General features: G+C 34.1%; 2 protein-coding genes across 3 annotated transcripts in view; one reads left to right on the top strand and one right to left on the bottom strand.

The window, feature by feature from the left end:
- LOC123563504 (ubiquitin conjugation factor E4 A-like) overlaps positions 1 to 22777 on the top strand; it is a 316583-nt gene that overhangs the window by 208104 nt on the left and 85702 nt on the right. The gene's annotated exons all lie outside the window — the stretch shown is intronic.
- Positions 6026 to 21281, bottom strand: LOC128551530 (leukotriene-B4 omega-hydroxylase 3-like). Of its 2 annotated transcripts, none has more exons than XM_053532434.1 (13): positions 21055 to 21281; positions 15115 to 15340; positions 14023 to 14182; positions 13555 to 13736; positions 12135 to 12259; positions 10716 to 10778; positions 10108 to 10231; positions 9501 to 9633; positions 9105 to 9234; positions 8535 to 8679; positions 7737 to 7873; positions 7004 to 7069; positions 6026 to 6793 (listed from the first exon to the last, which is right to left on the bottom strand). In XM_053532434.1, exons 2-13 carry the CDS (start codon positions 15331 to 15333, stop codon positions 6688 to 6690), a joined length of 1590 nt encoding a protein of 529 aa, XP_053388409.1. In that variant the 5' UTR covers positions 15334 to 15340; positions 21055 to 21281; the 3' UTR covers positions 6026 to 6687. The 2 variants fall into 2 exon arrangements, with proteins under 2 accessions (XP_053388409.1, XP_053388401.1); XM_053532426.1 differs by lacking the exon at positions 8535 to 8679 and adding an exon at positions 8298 to 8442 and having other exon boundaries at positions 21055 to 21277.

The following is a 22777-nucleotide window of genomic DNA, read 5'->3' as shown; positions in this document are numbered from 1 at the left end:
CCTTCCGACAGGACATATTGTAAAGTTTTAAATGTTTCATTTCGTTGCTTTATTAGCTCGACTTTTCGAAGAAAAAGTAGAGCTATTGCTCTCGCTCCATCATCGGAGTCGGCATCGCCGTTGGTTAAAAATTTTTATTAAGTCAAATATATTTGTTACTATCAAAGCTATTGCCTTGAAACTTAAAATGTTTATTTACTATCAAAGTCTACACCAGGAGAAACAATTCCCATAACTCTGATTTGAATTTTGATGGAGTTATGCCCCTTTTTGACTAAGAATTTTGGTTAAAGTTTTTGATAAAGTCAAATATCTCTGTTACTATCAAAGCTATTGACTTGAAACATTAAATAGTTTTTTACTATCAAAGTCTACACCAGGAGAAACAAACTCTCTAACTCTGATTTGAATTTTTACAGAGTTATGCCTCTTGTTAACTTAGATTTTTTGGTTAAAGTTTTATAAAGATTTTACTGGCAAAGCTCTAATTTAGAGTCAAGCAATGAGAAAATGTCGAGTGCGCTGTCTTACGGACAGCTCTGACTTGTTTTAATTCGGGTTGAGACTGCTTAACCAAATATTTCTGATTTCTTGTTAAGATAATTTTCTTTTATCTAACTAATGCAGTCAGTTTATACAGATGCTTCTCAGTTTAAATGTCACAAATATATGTTAAAGATCCAAAGGTCGCAGTAATAAGTGCTATGAAGTATAAATAAACATGATCATATTGCCTACTGAAAAGATGCATAACATTGCATATAAAAGGGTATTATTTATCAACTACATCAATGTTTTAATAATAAACCATTCAATTACGTTAATATTTGAAAAAAAAAAACAACAACAAAAAAACAAAAACAAAAAACAGAAAAACTTTGCCAAAAAAATGTTCTTTCAATAAAGTTGTGACTTGCGTCTGTGTTCATATTCTGGAAATGTAATATTGTTAATAGCATTTTTAAATATCTATCAGAACCAATCCTAATTTCATTTTTGAATTATAACCATATTTCTTATACTATATGATATAAAACGGAAGTAAATTCATCTACAAACAAAAAAGAAACTTAATTTGGGTGCATGTGACCTTGACCTTTGCACATGTCATATTGTTTATAATGGTGTATATTTAAGTGGCGTCGATGGAATATACCAACAAAAATTGCAAGCCAATATATGTATTATGCAAAGATGATGTCGGCTGTATGTTGGAGTCGCTAAAACATGTACATGTACTTGTAAACTCATGGTTACAGAACAATATTCAGTATTGTTAAATAATTCGTTTATGTGAATGTTTTATATATCTATCAGAACCAATCGTAATTTCATTTTTGAATTAGTTCTAAAACTGATTTACTGAAGAAAAACATATTTATTATACCATATGATATAAAAGGGAAGTAATTTCATCTTCAAACAAAAAGGAAACTTAATTTGGGTGCATGTGACCTTGACCTTTGCACATGTCATATTGTTTATAATGGTGAATATTTAAGTGGCGTCGTTGGAATATATCAACAAAAATTGCAAACCAATATATGTATTTGTAACACTGGTCGGGATATCAGCCGCAACCTTGAATCGAACCCGGACCGCTGTAGCCCAGTCTGCTAACTTCTGCGCCACTCACTCTCTATCAATAGAGAGTTTAAATGCATAAAGGACATACTCTAAGTAACATATGTACCAATAAGCTGCAGCTGGCGAAAGAATGCACTTTAAAGTAATTTACATAAAGAATTATTCAAAAGTCATTTTAAGATGCTTGTTAACTAAGCACTGTAACCTAATACTCATTGTGTAACTTTGAAAAGTTTGTCAATCTTAAGTGCAATCGGACTTAAGTACTTGATCTTCTAAACGAAGATCTGAGAACGACCCATTCACATTCGTCTTCTGTATATTTTTGATTTCCAATATTGCTATTTTTATTTTATCCAATCCGACGACTTGTTCGATTGTCAAAGAGTAAGAAAAATGTGCAATTATTCCTGGGCTCGAATCCGGGACCCCTCGCTTACAAAGCAAGTGGCTTACCGACTGAGCTAACCGGCTATCTGATACATTATGACATAAGAATTGTAAATATCAAAAGTCAAGGCTACAGGTAGATTTGCAAGATTTTGTAAGTTAGGCTCTGATTGGCGAGCGAAAGGGTCGTCAGAACGAGGCAATGAATAGGTCGTTCTCAGATCCTATGCGTAGCATAATAGGAGATGTACTTTAGTCAGATTGTCTTAAGTGTTAATGTAACGTAGATTTTGGTGAAATAAATGGTACACTAAACAAAGCATGATATACTAGTACTCAGTGGTAGACAGTAAATTGTGGGAGAAGGCATTTTATTCATTAAGATTATGTAAAAGCGACTTGTAATAAGAACTCACAAATATAAATAAAATCGAATTATAAATGTGTTATGCAGTACATTGTTTCAAAAGTAAATATAAGTATCGGTACATATATTACCATGAAAGCATGCTGAAATAAAACAAGAGGACTGCCTTACGGGTGCAGATGCTCATCTGATTTTTTTTGTCTCTGTATAATAGAAATATTGTCATGCCCATGATATTTTAACTTCAAAAGGGGTCGTAATTCTTGCAAAAAACAATATAGAGTTACTGTACTTGCAGCTTTAAACGGCGAATAACTGGTCCAAGTTTTAAAGCAATGACTTTGACCGTTAATGAGAAAAGTTGACCTAAACGCAAACTTTAAGCAAGAAATCTGATATTTTCCAAAAGGAGTCATAATTCTTGCAAAAAGAAGGGTTGAGTTATGTTTCTTGCTTTACAGAGTCAGTCTTTGATCGTTAATAAGTGTTGCAAGTTTTAGAGCAATATCTATGATAGTTGAGGAGAAAAGCTGACCTAAACACAAAACTTGAACAAGAAATCTGATATTTTCTATGTTCAAAAGAGGCCATAATTCTTGCAAAAAGCAGGATGGAGTTATGTTTCTTGTTATACAGAGTCAGCTTTTAATGGTTAACAAGTGCTGCAAGTTTTAAAGCAATAGCTTTGATAGTTCAGGAGATAATTAACCTGACCATAAAACTTAAATAAGAAATTTGATATTTTTAATCCAAAAGGGGCTAAAATTCTTGCAAAAAGCATAATGGAGTTACGTTTCTTGCTGTGCAGAGTCAGCTATTAATGGTGAACAAGTGTTGCAAGTTTTAAAGTAAAAGCTTTGATAGTTTAGGAGAAAAGCTGACCTAAACATAAAACTTAACCAGGCAACGCCAACGCCGATGACGATCAAGTGATGACAATAATTTTCAAACAAGAGCTGTCACTGAAGACAGCGCGCTCGACTATTTCGATGCTGGATAGTAAAACTTGGCATATCTGAGGAAACTGGAGCTGTCACAAGAGTGATTCCAATGGTGGATGAAGATATTGCACATTAGCCCGAGTCAAAAATATTAAGTAATCAGAGAGGTAAAGATAAAGTGTATCAAACATATATAAGTATATTCTAAGCAAAAAGGGGGCATAATTCATTAAAGATTGGTGCAAAAGGTATGCACCTTGTGTCATATGATGTGGGTGATAATGTGGAACAACTTCTTCAAGTTTGAATTAAATATGCATTTCATAATTATAACTGAGATATAGTGAAAATGCATCAAAATTAACCTTAAATTCTAAGTAAAAGGGGCTTAATTCATGAAAAAAAATGTACTAGAGTTATGCACCTTGTGTCATATGACGTGGGTGATGATGTGGGTGATGATGTTGAACAATTATCTTAAGTTTGAATCAGATCCATTCAGCAATAACAGAGATAGAGTGAAAGTGCTTTAAAAAACTTTAACCTGAAATTCTAAGTAAAAAGGGGGAATAATTCATGACAAAATTGTGCCAGAGTTATGCACCTTGCTTCATATGATGAGGGTGATGATGTTGAACAACTATTTTAAGTTTGAATTAAATCAATTCAGTAATAACACAGATAGAGTGAAAGTGCATCAAAACTTTAACCTGAAAATCTAAGTGAAAAGGGGGTCTAATCACGAAATATTGGTACCAGAGTTATGAACCTTAAATCAGATGATGTGAGTGATGATGAGGAATAACTATTTTGAGTTTGGATCAAATCCATTAAGTAATTACAGAGATAAATAGAAAAAAGAGAAAGTATAAAAAACAAAAACTTTAACCAAAGTTGGGACGCGGAAAGACGCCGACGCCCGGTCGAGTAGGATAGCTCTCTTTATACTTCGTATAATCGAGCAAAAAGTCAGATGAGCCAAAAAGGAACCCCAGATTCTATAACAATGCTTAACATATCTGTATTAAATTATATACAAACATTTAAATATGCAGACAAAGGGAATATTTAACTATCAAAGATCATATGTTGTGCTGTACATGATAAATATTGATGATAACGTAAGTGCCAACGAGCTGAGGTCTGATTAAACAAATACATAATATGGTAAATATTATTCTTTATGTCTATAGTACTGATTGTGACCATCTGCTGATATGTTTTCTTTATAATTGAACAATCCCTTACGCAGGTAGGGTACCACAAACCTTTTTACAAAAGCTTTGTAACGATCAACTGATGCCAGTAACGTAAGTACTATTTAGACTACTGAATAGAAAGTAATGTCATTTAGTGTTTAACAATATGGTTCAGACAACTACATTCTATAAAGGGAGATAATTTTAAAAAAATGAGCGAGATAGACTCATCATTTAATACACTTCAGTTTCTTTCAGTGGTCTTTATCGTTGTGTGAAATTTCAACAAAAATGATTGGTTAAATTTAGAATTTTTCTTTGGAAAAGAAATGTTATATGTAAGTTTAATAAAGGGAGATAATTCAAAAAGTAAGCTAGATAGATTTATTGTACTTGTACAAAGCACATTTCCTTAATGTCTTTAATCTTTGTATGAAGTTTGAATGAATTCCATTTATCACTTTTGGATAACATATTAATAGTATCTGTAGATGACATTGTCTCAACGTAAATAGATAAAGTGCACGACCTTTGACCCTAATTTCAGACATTGTTTCTATTTGTCATGTTCTGTTTTAGCTTTGTATCAATTCTAAGTGACTAAAAATAGTTTAATAATACATTTAGGGTACAATTTTTCAGAAAAATTGCCAGTACATAATCATTGAAAAAAAGCTACACAAAAAAGTTGCAAAATCAGAATTTCATAGCATGACCTTTTGACCCCTCTAATTTACATAAAACATTGTTATATTTTTGGAGACAGCTATCAAAGTAACCAGTAAGGTTCAAGCTTTAACAAATATGTTTTCTTCGGGCATTAACATGCCGGCCCTCATAAAATGATTTCTAGAGCACTTTTGTCACTAAAACCACCAGACTATTTTGTCGAGCGCGCAATTATTCGTCATCTTCCCTATAAAATTGAGACCCTCAGGCTAATGAAATTGGGAATCTCATGTAAATGAAACTGGGAATCTCAGGCCAATAAACTGGGAACCTCGTGATTTTGATTGGCTCGCTACATTTTGTTGCGAACCGACGCTGATTGGCTGAAACGCTTTACCTGTAATGCAACCAAACCCCAAATATCGGCGAAATGTGTATACCAGAGGTTCATCCGGGGAACCACGATAGAGCTCTGGTATGCGAGAATGATGAAACTGGGAATCTCAGGCTAATAAACAGGGAATCTCGGGCTAATAAACTGGGAATCTCGGGCTAATAAACAGGGAATCTTTGGCTAATAAATTGTGAATCTCATACTAATAAAATTGGGAATCTCAGGCTAATAAATTGGGAATCTCAGGCTTATAAACTGGGAATCTCAGGCTTATAAATTGGGAAATTAATGCAAATAAAGCTGGGAATCTCAGGCTAATAAACTGGTAATCTCTGGCTAATTAATAAGGAATATCAGGGTAATGAAATTGGGAATCTTAGGCTAACGAAATTATAAATGCAGGTAACAGCCCACACAACTAAGCAAAACTTAATTTTCATAAAATCGTATGAATAAAATAATGAATATAAAAAGAAGATTTGATTCGTACCATTTTATTGTTCCATATTACACATATACATTACTTAAAACATTTATTTCGATATTCATTACATGAAAATAACTGTAAAAAAATGAAAGACATATAATACAGACTTCATATCTTTAAATTCTTGTTTTGAAAAAAAGTTTACAATTATAACATCTACTTTCTACGTCACTCATACACATGCAAAGAAAATCTGAGTATAGTAAAATGCAGAATCTATAAATGTATACACAGTTTTGTCAAGCGATGCTTGTCTAAATAATTCTCATATCACAGGTTAAAACGCGTTCCATTAGTTCTTTGATGATCTGCCATAACGCAGATTCAGGCTTCATTTGCAGAATATATAATGAGCGTTGCCACGTTAAAAGAACCATCTGCGAAATATGTGATTCCTTAATATACGACGACGTCTCGTAAAAGTATTAGTTTTTTTTATTTTCATTCGTACAATTATGTTTATGGAGATCGAGACAACATATATTGAGATACGTGTATTTTAAACACAATGGAGTCACAGTGTTATGACACTAAAGAATACGTTCTCAAATTCTTTGCAATTTGAACTTGGCCCTTCACGAAAATGAATCTGCTTAAATCTAGTGCTGAAATAATATCTTCCATGAACAAAGTAACTTCAGACGAAACTACACTCAGTGTTTCCTGCGTTCAACATTCGCCAAGATGCCGTCCTGGGCCCGCATAACAGCTGACAAACGCCACTTCACCTCATGATCTGGCTTTAGGCTAAAGTTGAAACTGAAAATAGAATAGAAAATCACGCACTCAGTGATAATTTCTTGCAATGATGAATGACTGAATAGAATTATATTGTGTCTGAATCACTTTTTTCTATTTTTAATAGTTTTATTTGCAATATTTTTTATTTCATTAAAGTACTAACATATGCAATTATTAAATTGAATATTATCAAAAGACTAACAGGCTTATAAATCAATTCGAACTTACTTATGCAGTAGTTTTGCGAGAACTACTTTCTCTTCATTCATGGCAAAGTTCTGTCCGATACAGTTCCTGTAATAAAATATTTTTCAAAAATAGTTCTACTGCACCACAATTGGTCTCAACTACTTAATACATAAATATAACTATATAATTTTTCACGCAACGCCAAACAACTTATTTTGCTTTATTTTGATTTCAAACAAGTTTCAAACGATACCTAACCATTATCAGTCCTGACCGGTTTACGGTAAGTACCTGACAACTTTCCCACATTAATCAGAGGTTGGGGACGAATGACTTCTCACATATTCGTCACGGAAGCATTCAATGACAAAGAGTTTTCAAATGCTTTCTGCACGGTTAACTCAGAAACTGCTAAATAAATGCTTAGTTTGTCTCCGGATCGTATACACCAACTTCATAAATAAGGCGATTTTTGTTCTAAAATGTTTATACAGTGTATAAAAGGATCGGCTGACCGTTTTCATCGAATCTGTAAATGTGCACATTCACCTTAAAATGGACCAATGTACCACCTGGGGGAATTTCTTAAAATTTCCACTTTAGAAATGTCTCCAACGGAAACTTGTACGCGAAAAATTGGAATGTAGTTTGTACCAGTGAATGTCTTGATATGAAGATGAGATAAGAAGCAGGAGATCAGAATATTTTTTCTCGTTAAATCATCGTTTACCGTCCTTTTTAAGGTGACAAGATACATGAAGAGGTGTCTTACCGTGGTCCCCCAGAGAACGGCACAAACTGGTACGGGTCCATCTTTGTTACGTTATCTTTAGAAAACCTTTCTGGTTTAAACTCCATATGATCTGGTCCCCACACGTGTTCATTGTGATGTAGCATCCATATGTTAATCTGCAAGACAACGTTAAAGTAAGGTATGTTTCCGCAGGAGTGGAAATGAAAGTTTGTTATCTCAGCTTTGCTAGTTTCATCTAAAGGTGAGGGTATAAGCTCCTGCCAAACCTTGACCTTGATCCGTCAAATACATCATTTAAAACATAGCTCTAACTTAAAGCTTACATTTTCCCCCAAAGAAGTTTGAATACGCAACTCTCAGTATTCAGTTTAGTTTAAAGATACTATGTCTTTGATGAACCGTCTGTATATATATCACGTATTAGGATAAAACCATTTCTGCTTCACGTACTGTAGATCAAATTAAATCTGAAACTGCCGAACAGTGAATAATGTCTGCCCCTTTCAACAATCACCATTTTACCGTCATGGCAACCTAATGGTTTTGAATACATCAAATGCAGAAATGACAGATACTAACTACAACTGAGGTTCCTGCTGGTACAACTGTATCTCCAAGATCAAAAGGTTTTGTTGTTTCACGGCCCACTATGGCAACTGGACAATGCAACCGCATACCTTCCTTTATGCACATAGTTAGGTATTCTAGATGCGGAAGATCAGACCTACGTAACATAGAATAGGTACAAAAAGTATAAGGAATGAAAAAAAAACACTTAAGAAGACATAACAAATTTTAAACAGGGCATATACTAACTTGCACATTTGTGCCTGCTGGTACAATTGTATCTCCGATATCAAAAGGTTTTGTTGTTACACGAGCGACTATGGCAACTGGACAATGCAACCGCATACCTTCTTTTATGCACATAGTAAGGTATTCTAGATGCGGAAGATCTGACCTAGGTACACAGGTACAGACATAATATAAAGAATTCATTAAAAAAGAACACTCATTAACCTGACAATGTAATATGGATTAGATTTCTTTATAGGCGTGACTCAATTTAGGAAATTTTCTGGTTATAAAGTTACCATCTAGGTATTAAAAGCATTTGGGTTGATTAGAGGTTTGGAGTCTAATTATACTAGCAAAATCGCAAAATAGTCAGGCAATATATCTCTCTTAAACTTATACCAGTCAATGTTTGGTCTTAATGAAAATTACATAAAACACCTTTTACATTCAAAAACAAGTTTCTTCTATCATTCTAAGACACTACTTAGTATGTTCCTTTGCGAATTCGACATTAACCGACTGATTCAACGGAAACGTTAATCGGGCTATGCTGATCCTATTTCAAACATTTTCAGAAATTAAATTTACCATTTAATATCGTCTGACTCTCTTCCTTGCAACAGATCATCAATTTCTTCCTGACATTTCTCCTGATATTCCGGATGTTTTGCTAGGGAATACAAAATCCACGAGATGGCGCTCGCTGTTGTATCGTGACCTTAAAGAAGAAAATGAAAACACACTGTTTACAATATTTGCCGAGATACATTTGTGTAATAAAATTCCACCCCGAAGAATGATTATCAAACTATCATCCGCGTAACTGCTTTATTCCTAATTTCTAATTTACATGCAAATAGTTTGAAAACTAAATAGATATATTTGCAAATGTAAGATGTAAAACTGAAACGCAACCATTTTGAAAATCAGTTCAATATTTCATCTCTACACTAGGAGTATACAATAGTCTTCTAGTTGACTGACCTTCAAACAAGAATGTATCCACTTCGTTTCTAATATCCATGTCTGACAATCCTGTCCCATTTTCGTCTTTTGCTGTGAGCAAAATGTCCAGAAAATCCAGATACTTTCTAGACTTGGGCTCTCCAAGCTTCTCCTGAAATACAGAATGCATGTAACCGTTTAGAACAAAAGAAATGATAAACACAACAAAGTGAATGGAAAAATTAAAAGTAAAATTTGTATCTTACCGATATTTTGCCATACTACGTTTTATTATTTGTGTTGATTTCATTTCAGAAATATGTAGCGAGTTTGCAGTTTATAACGGCGAGCGAAGACACCGGAAACAACTCCGGGCATTATTTCATACACGAGCATCATATGAAGGATTTTAAGGCCAGCTTGGGTACGAATCCGCAGCGGTAAGGGGTGACGTCATGAAGTATTTATGTGTTATATGAAATGTGTGGATTAATACAAATAACACCAACAAGGGTATTTCATTATTTTTATCTCTTAATGTCACTGATTCAAATTCCGATTCGATCCCAGTGTACATAATATCAAGCGAAAGCCGACTATTGCGAGATCTGACGAGATTAAATATTGAATAAAAATGCAGTTTTACCAGAACACGCCTTCTTTTATCGATAATGTCTTCTGCTACGCCATGAACAAAATCACAGTCCTGTTTGTACTTTTTACCCATTTTCGTTCTGTAGAAAAGGATATCTGGTGCCAGCAGTGGGTTTCTGTAAAACCATTCAAACATTCATTATTTGTAAAAATGCGTACAGTCTTTAAAATGCTTCCTATTTTACACACAATCACTGACAAATGAAACTCCTCTCTAAATTCTGAAAACAGAAACCAATATCTGATGGCATATGCATATTTCAAAGTCATCGGTTCATTATGTTCTGATATGTAGGATATATATATATTATACACTCATCTCACCTTCGGGTTTTGAGTAAAACGTTTGACTTTTGACCGACAAGCCATTCAGTAAATGTTATACGAGTATTAAAGGACAACAGGGAAATTTCTTCTTCAGGTTTTTACTTGACCCTGAAAACATATGTATTGACTATAGACAGGTCATATGACACAGACTATTGACCGGTGGGGTGGTTTATATAAAGAATCTCATGATGAAAAAGTATGTTCTGCTTCTATACCGTCTTGTTTCACACATATAGCCGAAGTAGGTGCTAAAAAGTAATATCTCTTTACCTGAGACGCTGAGAGTTGTTTATTGCTAAGTCGCTCACTGCTTGTACATAAGGGTGTGTTTCTCTGAAAGGTATTATACATTATCATATATGATCTAGAACAATTCATAATCGATATGCAACATTCAGTAGAATTACAGATTTAAACACTCTTTTTAAGAACATTGTATCTTCGACGGTCTGAAAAAGCAAAGTCTTAAAACAATGCTTAATCAAAAGCATTTTTTATTACATCACGGCACTAAGTAGGACCATACGTTTTCCCTAATCACATTTTTTCACACGTGTGAAGAACAGAATGCTATTCGTCACAAATGTGAAGAATGGGATCTCATTTTTCACGCAGCACAGTCGCACATTTCATATTTTCTATGAACTTAGTGATCGATGACGGTGTTTGATGTGACATGAAATCGCACTTTTCACTTTTTAACATTGACGTGTAATTAAACCCCAAAACGCGTGTCTTTACATCTGGACCACATTGCTAGGTTATAGACTACAAAATGAAATTTCTATAAGTCGTATGCTATAATGGTCTTTATCAAATCAGGCTAACGTATACCTTTTCCGGGAGCGTTGTCAACTTTAACAAGTTCGTTCACAGCTGTCGGAACGTTAGGATTTTGGGTATGTGCTCTAACTTTGTAATGGAATGAGGATTTTTAATCTAAGCACAAGTATTTACACGCGACAAGGCCATGTACAGAGCACATGCTCTGACAGATCAATATTAAGATTACATATTGATCTGTGGTCAAAGACATTTTATGAATGTTGTTTCGTTCCATATCTCCTAAATCCCTGAAAAGATTTTCACGAGACTCGGGCATGTGTGTCTATCATCTTACCACTGTGTGAACGAGCAGGTCGCGAGCTGGACTGGCGGTCGGAAGGTAGAAGGTCGGTCTGAACCCGAACTCGAGACAATGATAATTATATGATGATGATGATGATGATGACGCCAAAAATGCTTTGCATCACCGAATCCGAATCTCTGAAAATTATTTTATTTTTCTTAACCCGCTTTTTTTGATAAACACGTATGTCTAATTTAATCAATTAAAAGGGCGAAGAGTAAGTTCTTATTCTAAGTATGTGAAAATGTGATCTGGGGAAAACATGGTCCTACAGCGCTGTCTAGCTCCGTATTCCACAACCTTTAAAAACGTAGTCTAATTATTTTACGAATATACTTTGTTTATAGTAAACTTGTAATGCATTCAGCATCTAGCTATCTGTAATTGTGGAAGGCTAATTCATGCAAAGGTTAAATATAAAACCTCCCCTGATTAACAATTACAGGGGGAAACGAATATGGATCCAGCTTTATTATCACAACCTTTCCCTTCGGTCAATCGATATGATATAGATCTATATGCTGAATCGGTAATGAATATATTTACAATATTATATATACCCGCTTCGTTGAACATCAATGTCATACGAGAAGGCGCATCTCAAGATAATATCAAGTGTACATAAACAGATCTGCTGAAATATTTCAAATTCCTTCTTTTCATCCGCGAACTTCCCCAACTTCCCCTGTAACAAAACAACAAAACTATCTAAAATTAAAGTTATACTAAAAAGTATACCATCTTTAGAATGAGCTGGTAATGAACCTAGGTAACAAATTAAATTGATCAATCAATATCGTGAAGTTAAAACCGAAAAATTCTGCAAATAACAAGCAACGTCAGTGAATTTATATCGTCATCCGAATACGTTATTTTACGAATTAGGAGACTATATTTTGAAAGATATTTTACTTACAGATGTATTTATGAATCTTTAAACAATTAAAGGGAAATAATTCTGCAGTTACTGAAGACAGTCTCATGAAAGATGTGCATGCACCACCACCCTATAGTAATTTATATTTGATAAAATTTGATGAATATCCATCTATAGATTACTTTGTTATGTGGGATTTTATGGATTGTAAAACAATTAAAAGGCGATAACTCTAAAGTTATGGAAGTAATCCTGACGAAGTTGCGCGAGAACTACCACTTATAGTGATCTAGAATTATGGAGAGTTTTATGGAGATCCATGAATGATACCAAGATACAGTAAAAATCCCTATTTTAAACAATTCAACGGATAAACTCTGCTTTTACAGGGTCAAGGAGGATAATACTTCATGTGAGCAAAGTTATGTGCTAATATATTAATAAGAGGTTAGGTGATTCTTGTTAAAATTCTTATAGAATAATAAACATTTTCAATCGCACGGACGGACGCATGCATGGACGGACGAACAGCCGGACGGACAATTCCTTCGGTGAGGGATAATAAACAAACATAAAGTTTCCGAAAATATGCACATGTCCGCTTCATGTTGATGATTTATACCAAGTTTCTTTTCAGTTGAAGGGCAATTGCAGGAGCAGTTGAGTACACAAGGTACAGATGTAGTTATAATATAATGCGAGATAATAATCGGACAAGATTGTCTTGTCCACTTGTGATGATTTATACCAAGTTTCATTTGAACTGAACGAAAACTGTAGGGGTTGAGTACACAAGAAAATGTGACGGGCGGACAGTTTAAACACGACCGGTATATGCCTCCCGGGTCTTCGAAATAAGGGGAATAAAAATGATATATCTATATTAAATGGAATTGCAAAGAACAATCGCAAAAAAGTCACGGTAAAACAGCAATCTTCCTCCAGCGTTTATTGCAGGTAATTGCTAAAACACGTTTAACTTTCCTAGACATAAAGAAACGTATAGTAGAAACTTCACAGAGTGAATATGTGCAAGACCCCTGTTTTTGAGTCATGTATAGCGAAACTATTTTAACTATAGGATAACGTGAACAAAAACTTACAATCAAAACATTTGCCGAGTCATTGTAAACGTCTATGTACGGTTTGAGAATATCGAAATGGAACGCTGGTGTGAGCAGACGGCGGTTTCGCGCCCATTTGTCGCCACCGGAAATGAGTAATCCGTCTCCAAGCCAGTCTTTCAACGTTCTGTAGCCACTTGTAAGGTTAAGAGGTTTTGGTTCTGAAATATATATTATTAATTCAATGTACAAATTGTTGCCATAGGCCTTCTTCAATGTATGGTCAACGTAAGGACCCGTCTACAAATCATGACATTTTGAAAGCACTGACAGTTTGTGTTTTGAAAAAGTAAGGTAGCTCATCAGAGGTATAAATTCGGTATTATATTAGTATATTTCAGCTAGATGATACACGTGTAGTAGAAGAATATAAGTGGCAGCTTCAGTCAATATTCAAATTCCGAAAAGGATATCTTATACAGGTCCTATATTAAATACTACACATACCTGCAGTTTTCAGAATTCTCTTCATACTGGAGGGATCGCAAGCAATGATCGCTGGGCGACCCATAGATCCCCAGACTCGAACATATCCCTTCTCTTTTGAATATTTGTTTCCCCATTCAAGAAATTTTAGAAGCCTTCCTTGCGCATCTAGTGTTCGCATCTGAAAATATGATAGGCCGAAAAACTGCAACAAACTATTCAGAATTCTGTAATTTTGACACAAAGCGGGATATACTATAAAGATTACTAATTCTATTTCTTTTAATCTTTTACCAATGTATACCAATGTAATTACATTGTAGGCCTATTTATAAATATTTGTGTGTATGTGTTTTTTAATGTCTTTGTAAAGCAATTTTGAATGCACATATTTTGTATGAAAAGAGTGTTATATAAATGTGGTATAATAATAATAATATAATGCGGGGTTATTAATGCACAAACACCTACACTAAATAAATATTATTCAGATACATGTTTTTTTCCCATATCGTTCTGATTTATAACACCGTTCCCCTTGCTAACCTCAATACTGCTGATAAAAAAAACAAATGTACCAGATATAGAAATTTCCACCAGCAATATTGCTTTGATAAATACCCTTTCGGAAATGGAATTTGTTTAAAGGGTCATGTCACTAAGTTTAATGGTATTCCCACAAAATTTAGATAGAAAGCGCCTTTCTTTGTGATTATAAAAATGACTTGCTTCTAATAAGTGTTTATTTATAAAATATTTAAGTAGAGTTTTTATTAGGTTCGTTCATCTACATTGAGGCACGTTCTCTCGCAAACACTTGACACATTTTTCCATTTTTGTCAGTGCTATGGCTCGTGTGCTGAAGCTTATGAAAGAATGCATGAATTCATTCGCTACATTTATAACATGTATTCTAAAACAAAATATTCGTTTTATTTTATTTCTTCTAAAATTTGAAGACTACAACATGCAAGAAAAGAATCTGTCACCAGTGGAAGGTGCATATGGAAATGCATGGCTCTCAGGTAACTGTTTTGCCGAGTCACCGCCAAAACAGTTACCCGGGAGCCGCACCTTCAAATTGTGAAAGATTCTTATAATCTTTCTACTTACAACAACAAAACTCCCATAAAGCCATGTGCGTTCTTTTGGTCCGGGAAGATTGCCGAATATCTTCTCAATGCGCCTACGGTATCTGATGAAATAAATAAATTTGAAGACAACAAAAATGGCACCAACAAGAAATGTCGTCTGCAGCACGAGAGAGGTGGAAGCTTGATACGTGGTGGGAACCAGTGATGTCAGATCCAGTGAACCTATCAAGCTCAACATCTTGAAACTGTGGAGACACAAAAATAAGTTACAGAAAAGATATAATGAAATTAACCGCTTTGTAATGCTGAGCATCAATGATATGGGTTTAATACTGTGGAAAACTTTCAAATCATAATATCATTTACCAAGAAAAGGACAGAAAGATCGATCAGCACTGTAGATCTATAGAAATTCATAAACTTTGCCTTGATGTAATTTTCTATGATATGAAAGGGTAAATTAATGAATTTGACTTTCAATCGCAGTTGCATTTTTATGAAAAAATTCTCTCAGATATAGTAATGTGTATTTACAACTTGTGCAAATGTTCTCAATTTTACCGGAGTAAGAACTTCATATAAATTTTTTTTATAAAGAAAGAAAGAATAAAAAACACCCCTAAATATCAACTTCTTTAATCATTTCAAATAACTTCTGACATTTGTATCTATGTTAGAACCTAGTCTGTAGCACAAAGTAAGAACGCTGATCTAGCCAGTGTCTGGAGTTAAGGGTGACACCCTGTTTCTCGTATACTTAAAGTCTTCAAGTACATCTTAGATAATCTGACACTGGCTACCATATCATTTTTTAAAGGTATACTTGACCCAAATTTCATATTTGAAAACATGAACAAATACTACATATGAGCCGTCCATGAGAAAACCAACATAGTGGGTTTGCGACCAACATGGATCCAGACCAGCCTGCGCACCCGCGCAGTCTGGTCAGGATCCATGCTGTTCGCTTTTAAAGCCTATTGGAATTGGAGAAACTGTTAGCGAACAGCATGGATCCTGACCAGACTGCGCGGATGCGCAGGCTGGTCTGGATCCATGCTGGTCGCAAACCCATTATGTTGGTTTTCTCATGGCACGGCTCATATATAGTTTAAGTCAATGTAAAATTAACAAGTTTCTGTTTATTAACAGTACCATGCATTAGATTAAAAATAGTACACGCTGTATACATGTAAAACTGAACACAGTATAAAGTGTGTACTAGAACTACCACTAAACCAACTGAAGTTATTTTACCAATGACTGACACATTTAATTATGAATATAGCGCTAAATACGTAATTATTTATGAATATAGCGCTAAATACGTAATTATTTACACACTGGTTATTCGGGTACCTACTCGTGTGAGCGATACCGCCCTCGTGAGATTAATGTACATGTTGGTGACCAGGAAATTCACACCTATAACAGGTAATTACTCCGTATTTTACTGAAGATTTGAAAAGTTTTAGTATTAAATGTGTAAGATCATACCTTAACTATATCCTTGTCAAATATCTATCTCATATGACCTGAATAACTGTGAAATAATACGTTTTTTGTCGCGGAAATGAAGATATTTTAAGGCGATTGTATATATTTTCACGATTAATGATATTATTTCGGATTATATTGGGAATTTTTTGTTAGGAAAATTAAAAGCAGTCATTCTGTGTATTAGCCATTGCTTTCATTTCACAAAAACTTGAAGCACAGTAAAATTAGATCGATTTTTTCGAAGACACTGTCTAGAAAATAAGATACCTCTGACGATGTGCCATGGTACCATTCTCGTTGTTTCTGTCAATCCAGCGGATACCGTCCTCGTTATTGAAATGAACATTACATTGACGCAGACCCCTTTTCTAAAATTTAGCGATAATATGCAATGACCAGCTAGGATGAAGATAAAACTTTGGTTTTTTATACCCTCAGCTACTGGAAGCAGCCTATCCGAAGAAAAACTTTAAAACATAATTTCTTCATGTTCGCTTTCAAGATCTATTTACACAGACACATTCTTATGTGTATTTTTATTTGAATATTGCGACTTCCGTACGTTTTGTCTTGTTATTTAAGTTGTTATGGGGTACAAAATGTTTGCAACAAAAACAAAATTAAATTTGTTTCGAAATTCTATGATTTTTGTCAAATATTTTATTGCGATCGACCCATGTTTAACTTCGTTTTCAGGAATAAAGCCAGTAATTCGGTCAAAAATGTGCTTCGTATGAGTAGTCGAAAGAAGTCAGTAGTAAACAGATCCTTGTTTCACCATTTTTGTGTGCGAAAATTCGTGTAGAACAAGTGCATTAATCACACCTTTTTACTGCTGGAATACATAATGCATGAAATTAGATGAGATATGTTTATACACTTCACATACAAGTTTTGCAGATCGAAACCGAAAGAAGGGTTGTTTTTGTGCGGAAAGGAGCATATTCGCGCTATTTTAGGGTAGCAGACCACAACTGACCGGCATTTTACTAGAAACTATTCAGCTCCTTCTTTATTTTTATCGTTACTTTAACTTATGATAGAACTTTCATGCAAGATAGGTGTTGGAAAAAGTGATGGTCTATTAAGGTAGATAAAGAGGGCATAAAGTTTAGTAGGTTGGCAGGTTTGTTGAACAATTCAAGCCCCGAGCAATTTGCTTATCATCCAACTGTTGAAAGCAGAGCTAAAATGGTGGGAAATGAAAAGAAAAAAGGAAAGCGACGAGAAATTTTGCTTATTCTTGGTAACCATTTGTACATTATTTCAAAGTACTTTCAAATATTTAAACTTTAACAAAATATCATCTTAACTGTCTGAAAGTCTGTTGCTAATTCTGTATTGCAAATGGTGATTATGAATCTAAAGGCAGTAAGTTAAAGTATAAAAAACCAATCTGCTCTTATATTGTGCCACTGTAGATTACAAGAAAGCAAGCGTTTGATTCTGTCGATCGTATGTGTTTATGGAATCAATTACTACAGCATAGCATTGATAGGAAAGTCTTTAAGGCTGTATAGTATGCAATATATGATAAAGCCAAATTTTGTGTAAAGAGTAGCCAAAGTCTATCAAATTTCTTTATTACCTCAACTGGTGTACGACAAGGTGAAAATTTATCACCAACATTATTTTCTGTTTTCTAGAATGATTTAGTCTCATATATGTCTAATTATTGTTCAGGACTAGTGGAATTATCAAACGATGTATAGGACCTGCTTAACGGTGATATTTCAGAAATATTCTTCAAGCTATTTTTGTTACTTTATGCAGATGATACAGTGTTATTTGCAGAATCTTAAAATGATTTACAATCTGCATTAAATGTATGTCAGAATATTATATTTTGAAACTTACAGTTAATTCAAATAAAACTAAGGTTGTTCTTTTTTAACGTGGAAAAGTACAAAATAAGTCTAGGCTTTATTATAATAATAATGCGGTACTTGAAGTAGTAGATGACTTCAGATATCTAGGAATTAAATTTAACTACAATGGTAACTTCAATAAAACTAAAATATATTTGGTTGACCAAGCTACAAAGGCTATGTATGCTCTGTTGAAAAAATGTAGGAAGTTGCAGCTTAGTATTGATTCACAGTTACATTTATTTGAGTCTGTGGTTCAACCAATATTATTATGGATCAGAGGTATGGGGATGTGGTGATGTCAGCAAGTTTTCAGTTTAAATTTTTAAAAACATTACTGAAGGTTAAAAAGTCAACACCTTATATCATGGTTTTTGGTGAGCTTTGGGTATTTCCAATAGGTATTATAATTAGAAATGGTTTGTCTGTTTGTTTTGGGTTTAACGCCGTTTTTCAACAGTATTTCAGTCATGTAACGGCGGGCAGTTAACCTAACTTGTGTTCCTGGATTCTGTACCAGTACAAACCTGTTCTCCGCAAGTAACTGCCAACTTCCCTGCATGAATCTTGAACTACCGGAAGGTCTTTTCACCCCAAGACACCCAAAGACACCCCAAAACACCCCAAGACACCTGGAATATCAATTTATTTGTATCATTTATTAAAAATATATATCTTAAAGACATGCTAATACAGTTAAGATAACCTTCAGAGTAGATTTGTTCAAGGAAATACATATAAGAACATCAGCTGAAACAAACTTGTTATTAATGTGAAAGGGAGGTAAATTTCAACGTTTATTTCAAAGTAATGATAGTATTCTTATTTTTAAGTTAGCATTGTTTGTACAGAAAATACTTCAAATTTTTAGGTAGGGATAGGTTTTTGTCACTGGCAGTTATTTGTTGGCCAGTTAAAACAATGTTTCCAACCTGGTTAATTCTAAATGTACACCATCTTCTATTTTTTAGCTTACAAAATATTTGTATCAGATCTATTATGACCGTAATACTACTGTTTTATTTTATGTATTAGTGTTTGTTTTGTTAAATGTTGTTATTATAATGCTTGTGCCGTATGGGCCTAGTTATAAATAAAATCTTGAAATCTTGAATCTCACAGATTTCCTCCCTGGACGTACATTTAACGTTTACAATCGCTGTGAGGAGTGTTTGAACAAACAATAAAAAGAGATAGAATCTGATACCCAGACTTCCATATCTGCTTCTGCTTCATCAGTTAGTCACCTGTAAGACACTTATACAGTAGTGTATATTGTATGCACTTGTAACTAAGTCGCATAATTAGCACGACTTTAATATTAAGGAGAGTGCGCCTATGAATAGAGGCAAATATTACAAGACACGATAAAAGGCAGATTTATGAAGTCGGGGCATCTCCCTAAATGAATACATGCCCAGAGAGAGGGTCAACTTTCCCTTTCAGAAAGAAAAAAAAAGGTCTTAACATAAGCATTTTGCTCGGTGTGCGACAAATTTGGTCGTTTTCATAATGAGACTGAAAGAGAAAAAGAAGAACCTCAAGAAGGCGGCAAAATGATAGAATGCGCAGAACAGTGGGTGGGTGTGAGGGAAGATTTAATATTGTTGAAATACCGCTAACACGGTCCATTCGCATTCTTTACATCTTTAAAGTTAAAATTCTAATCAAATAGATCTACTAAAGGTCGGGTTTCACATTAATTTCCAGTTCTTATTTCCAGATCCTCAAAGCAATTACCTTCAGTTAGGTTTATTTAGTGTGTACCGTATGTGAAAGCAATCGCTGCGGAGAGTTTTATTAATGTTCATTGACATAACGAGGACGGTACCCATGTGCAAACGGGTAGGTATCTTTGTTTATTTTCATCTATCGTCAGAGGTACCATCAAAAACAGTAACAGGATGCATATAATTGAAATTTCATCAACAGAAAAAAACTTGCAGGTACATGATCCAAATGTTTTGTAGTTGAGTATGTATAGTTCTACCAAGGTGAGTGGCAAATTCAGTTATCGCAACTTTGAACAAAGAAAAATACGTCTCAGAACGTCAAAATACGTGAATTTCACTACATTTCTTCAAATTTTATAGTCATATCAATATTATTGAGGACTGATATTTTCACCAGTGCGAATTAATGCATTGCCTCGGACGAATCTGTCTTTAAAATGTTCAACATTCTTAAATATGTGTCATACGTTGGCATTCTTTTTACGTACCCTAAACAACCTACATGTACATAAATCACACGAGGGCGGTATCGCTCACACGAGTAGGTACCCGAATAATTTAGCAAATTCAAATATATCGGATGAGGAAAATCATTTTCTACATTTGATGTGAATATCTAAATATAAAATATTGTAGTAAAAGTTAGACATTGTATATCTTTAATATTTATATATATGACTTTAGGCCTATACAACTTTGTCGTATTTTTGTTAATGTTTGCAGATGATGTCGCATTAATGGCAGATACGATAGGGCTTGCAAGGACAGTTAAATAGCTCATAATTTTATTTAATTAGATACTTTAATAAATCTATCAATGTAACGATGGTAAATATATTTAAATGTAAATGTACTTACATGTTATTAGCGTTATTCCACACTGTAAAACTGTTTGGCTAACCGGTTCACCTGCGTGATCTAGTATATATTAATGACTGCCGTCCTAGTTTACCTGTATGTTTATCTCGTCCTACTATATAACCTTATATGTATTACGCATTACCATAAACCAGAAAGTAAAATCGATAACGCTAGCTTAAAAATTATCCATTCCAATAATATCTATTCTAGTGTCTATGTTCTATATATATTACGGAAGTCAAGCTTAAGTGGTTAACAACATCTTATTAAAATTCTGTGTAAAGTTCATTTCGATTTATTTTATGTTTTATGGAGCGTCATATCCGCCATAATTAAAAAACAAGAAATGTCTTTAAAAAGACAAACGGCGTAGAGGTAATAATGTTTGGCGTATGAACAATTCAGAATTAAACAGAATGTACAGACTGAAAAGATTTGAAATATGCACATATATGAACACATTATTCATTTGCAAATATTTCAACTAAGCAGCAAATTTAAATGATCAAGAGGTATCCTTTCAGTGATAGAAGGTCAAAATGATTTGACGACCTGGGCTGATTCTGAAATAATTTCGTGTTGGGTCAGAATCCCCCATAAGTAACCCACTAGCACAATATGTCGACCAGCGTACAATTAGTTGGACTGGAAAATGCTAAAGCAGTTGACATGAAAATAAAACCCTAGCTTTTAAATCACTAGTAGTGACCCCCATAACTCTAATTACTTGATTAAGTTCTCAGTTAAAAAAGAAAAAAAAAAACAAACAGAAAAAAAACAATAAAAAAACTTAAAGCAAAAAATCAAACATTTGCAGATTGGGATACCTTCAATAAATGTTGAAATCTTTTTTATTTGGGTAAAGTAATAGGTAAATACTTACATAATATATGATGGAATAGTGATTTTAAGTTTAATTTGCACATTGTTGTTGTTTGCATAGTCATTATTTTCATGAAATTTAAAAATTTTCATCTGACCTACTGGCCTCCATTGGTGTTGTTATTGTCTGCACTTGCCAGAGCGAGGCTCCAGTGCAGAAATACCCCTGGTGTCAAATTGTGTAGGGAATAACTCCGTTTCGTGAAAAAATAACAAAGAATAGTTAAATTTTCTGCTTTATTTTCACGAAGAACAAGAATTTGCCATGCATGTGTACAGCCCGACACCGGGTACAGTGACTCTACAGTTACAACCAGCCACAACTCATTCATCCATAAGCGAGGTACGCAACGGGGGAAGAAGTTTACTTTCGATATCTCAAGCGGTGGTAAATTACTAAAAACTTTAAATTAGAATATATCATTTTAGATAAGGGTAACAAAACTACTAAATATGTTCCATTTAATATGTGCCTTCTGATAATCAATGTCATTTAAGTAAATTTATGTTCTCTTATGAAATAAATTGTTTTAATTTTGGTGCGTATCGTCTTGTCTAACATAACGCCTCACTGCAAATCCGCACCTGTATTTGTATTTATAGTCGTATCAGTTCAAATAACCAGCGGGAAAGTAGCAGTAGAACAGTAACAGCAGTAACAGCAGTATTACTGCTACAACGTTATAGCAGTAATAGCAGTAATACTGCTGTTACTTCCGGAACGTTATATAGCAGTAACAGCAGTATTACTACTACTACTGCTGGAAGTTATAACAGTAGCAGCAGTATTACTGCTATTACTGCTACAACGTTTTAGCAGTAATAGCAGTAATACTGC

Source organism: Mercenaria mercenaria, chromosome 2 (genome assembly GCF_021730395.1).
Source record: "Mercenaria mercenaria strain notata chromosome 2, MADL_Memer_1, whole genome shotgun sequence".
In the NCBI taxonomy this organism is placed as follows: domain Eukaryota; kingdom Metazoa; phylum Mollusca; class Bivalvia; order Venerida; family Veneridae; genus Mercenaria; species Mercenaria mercenaria.
This window is presented reverse-complemented; position numbering and strand designations above follow the sequence as displayed.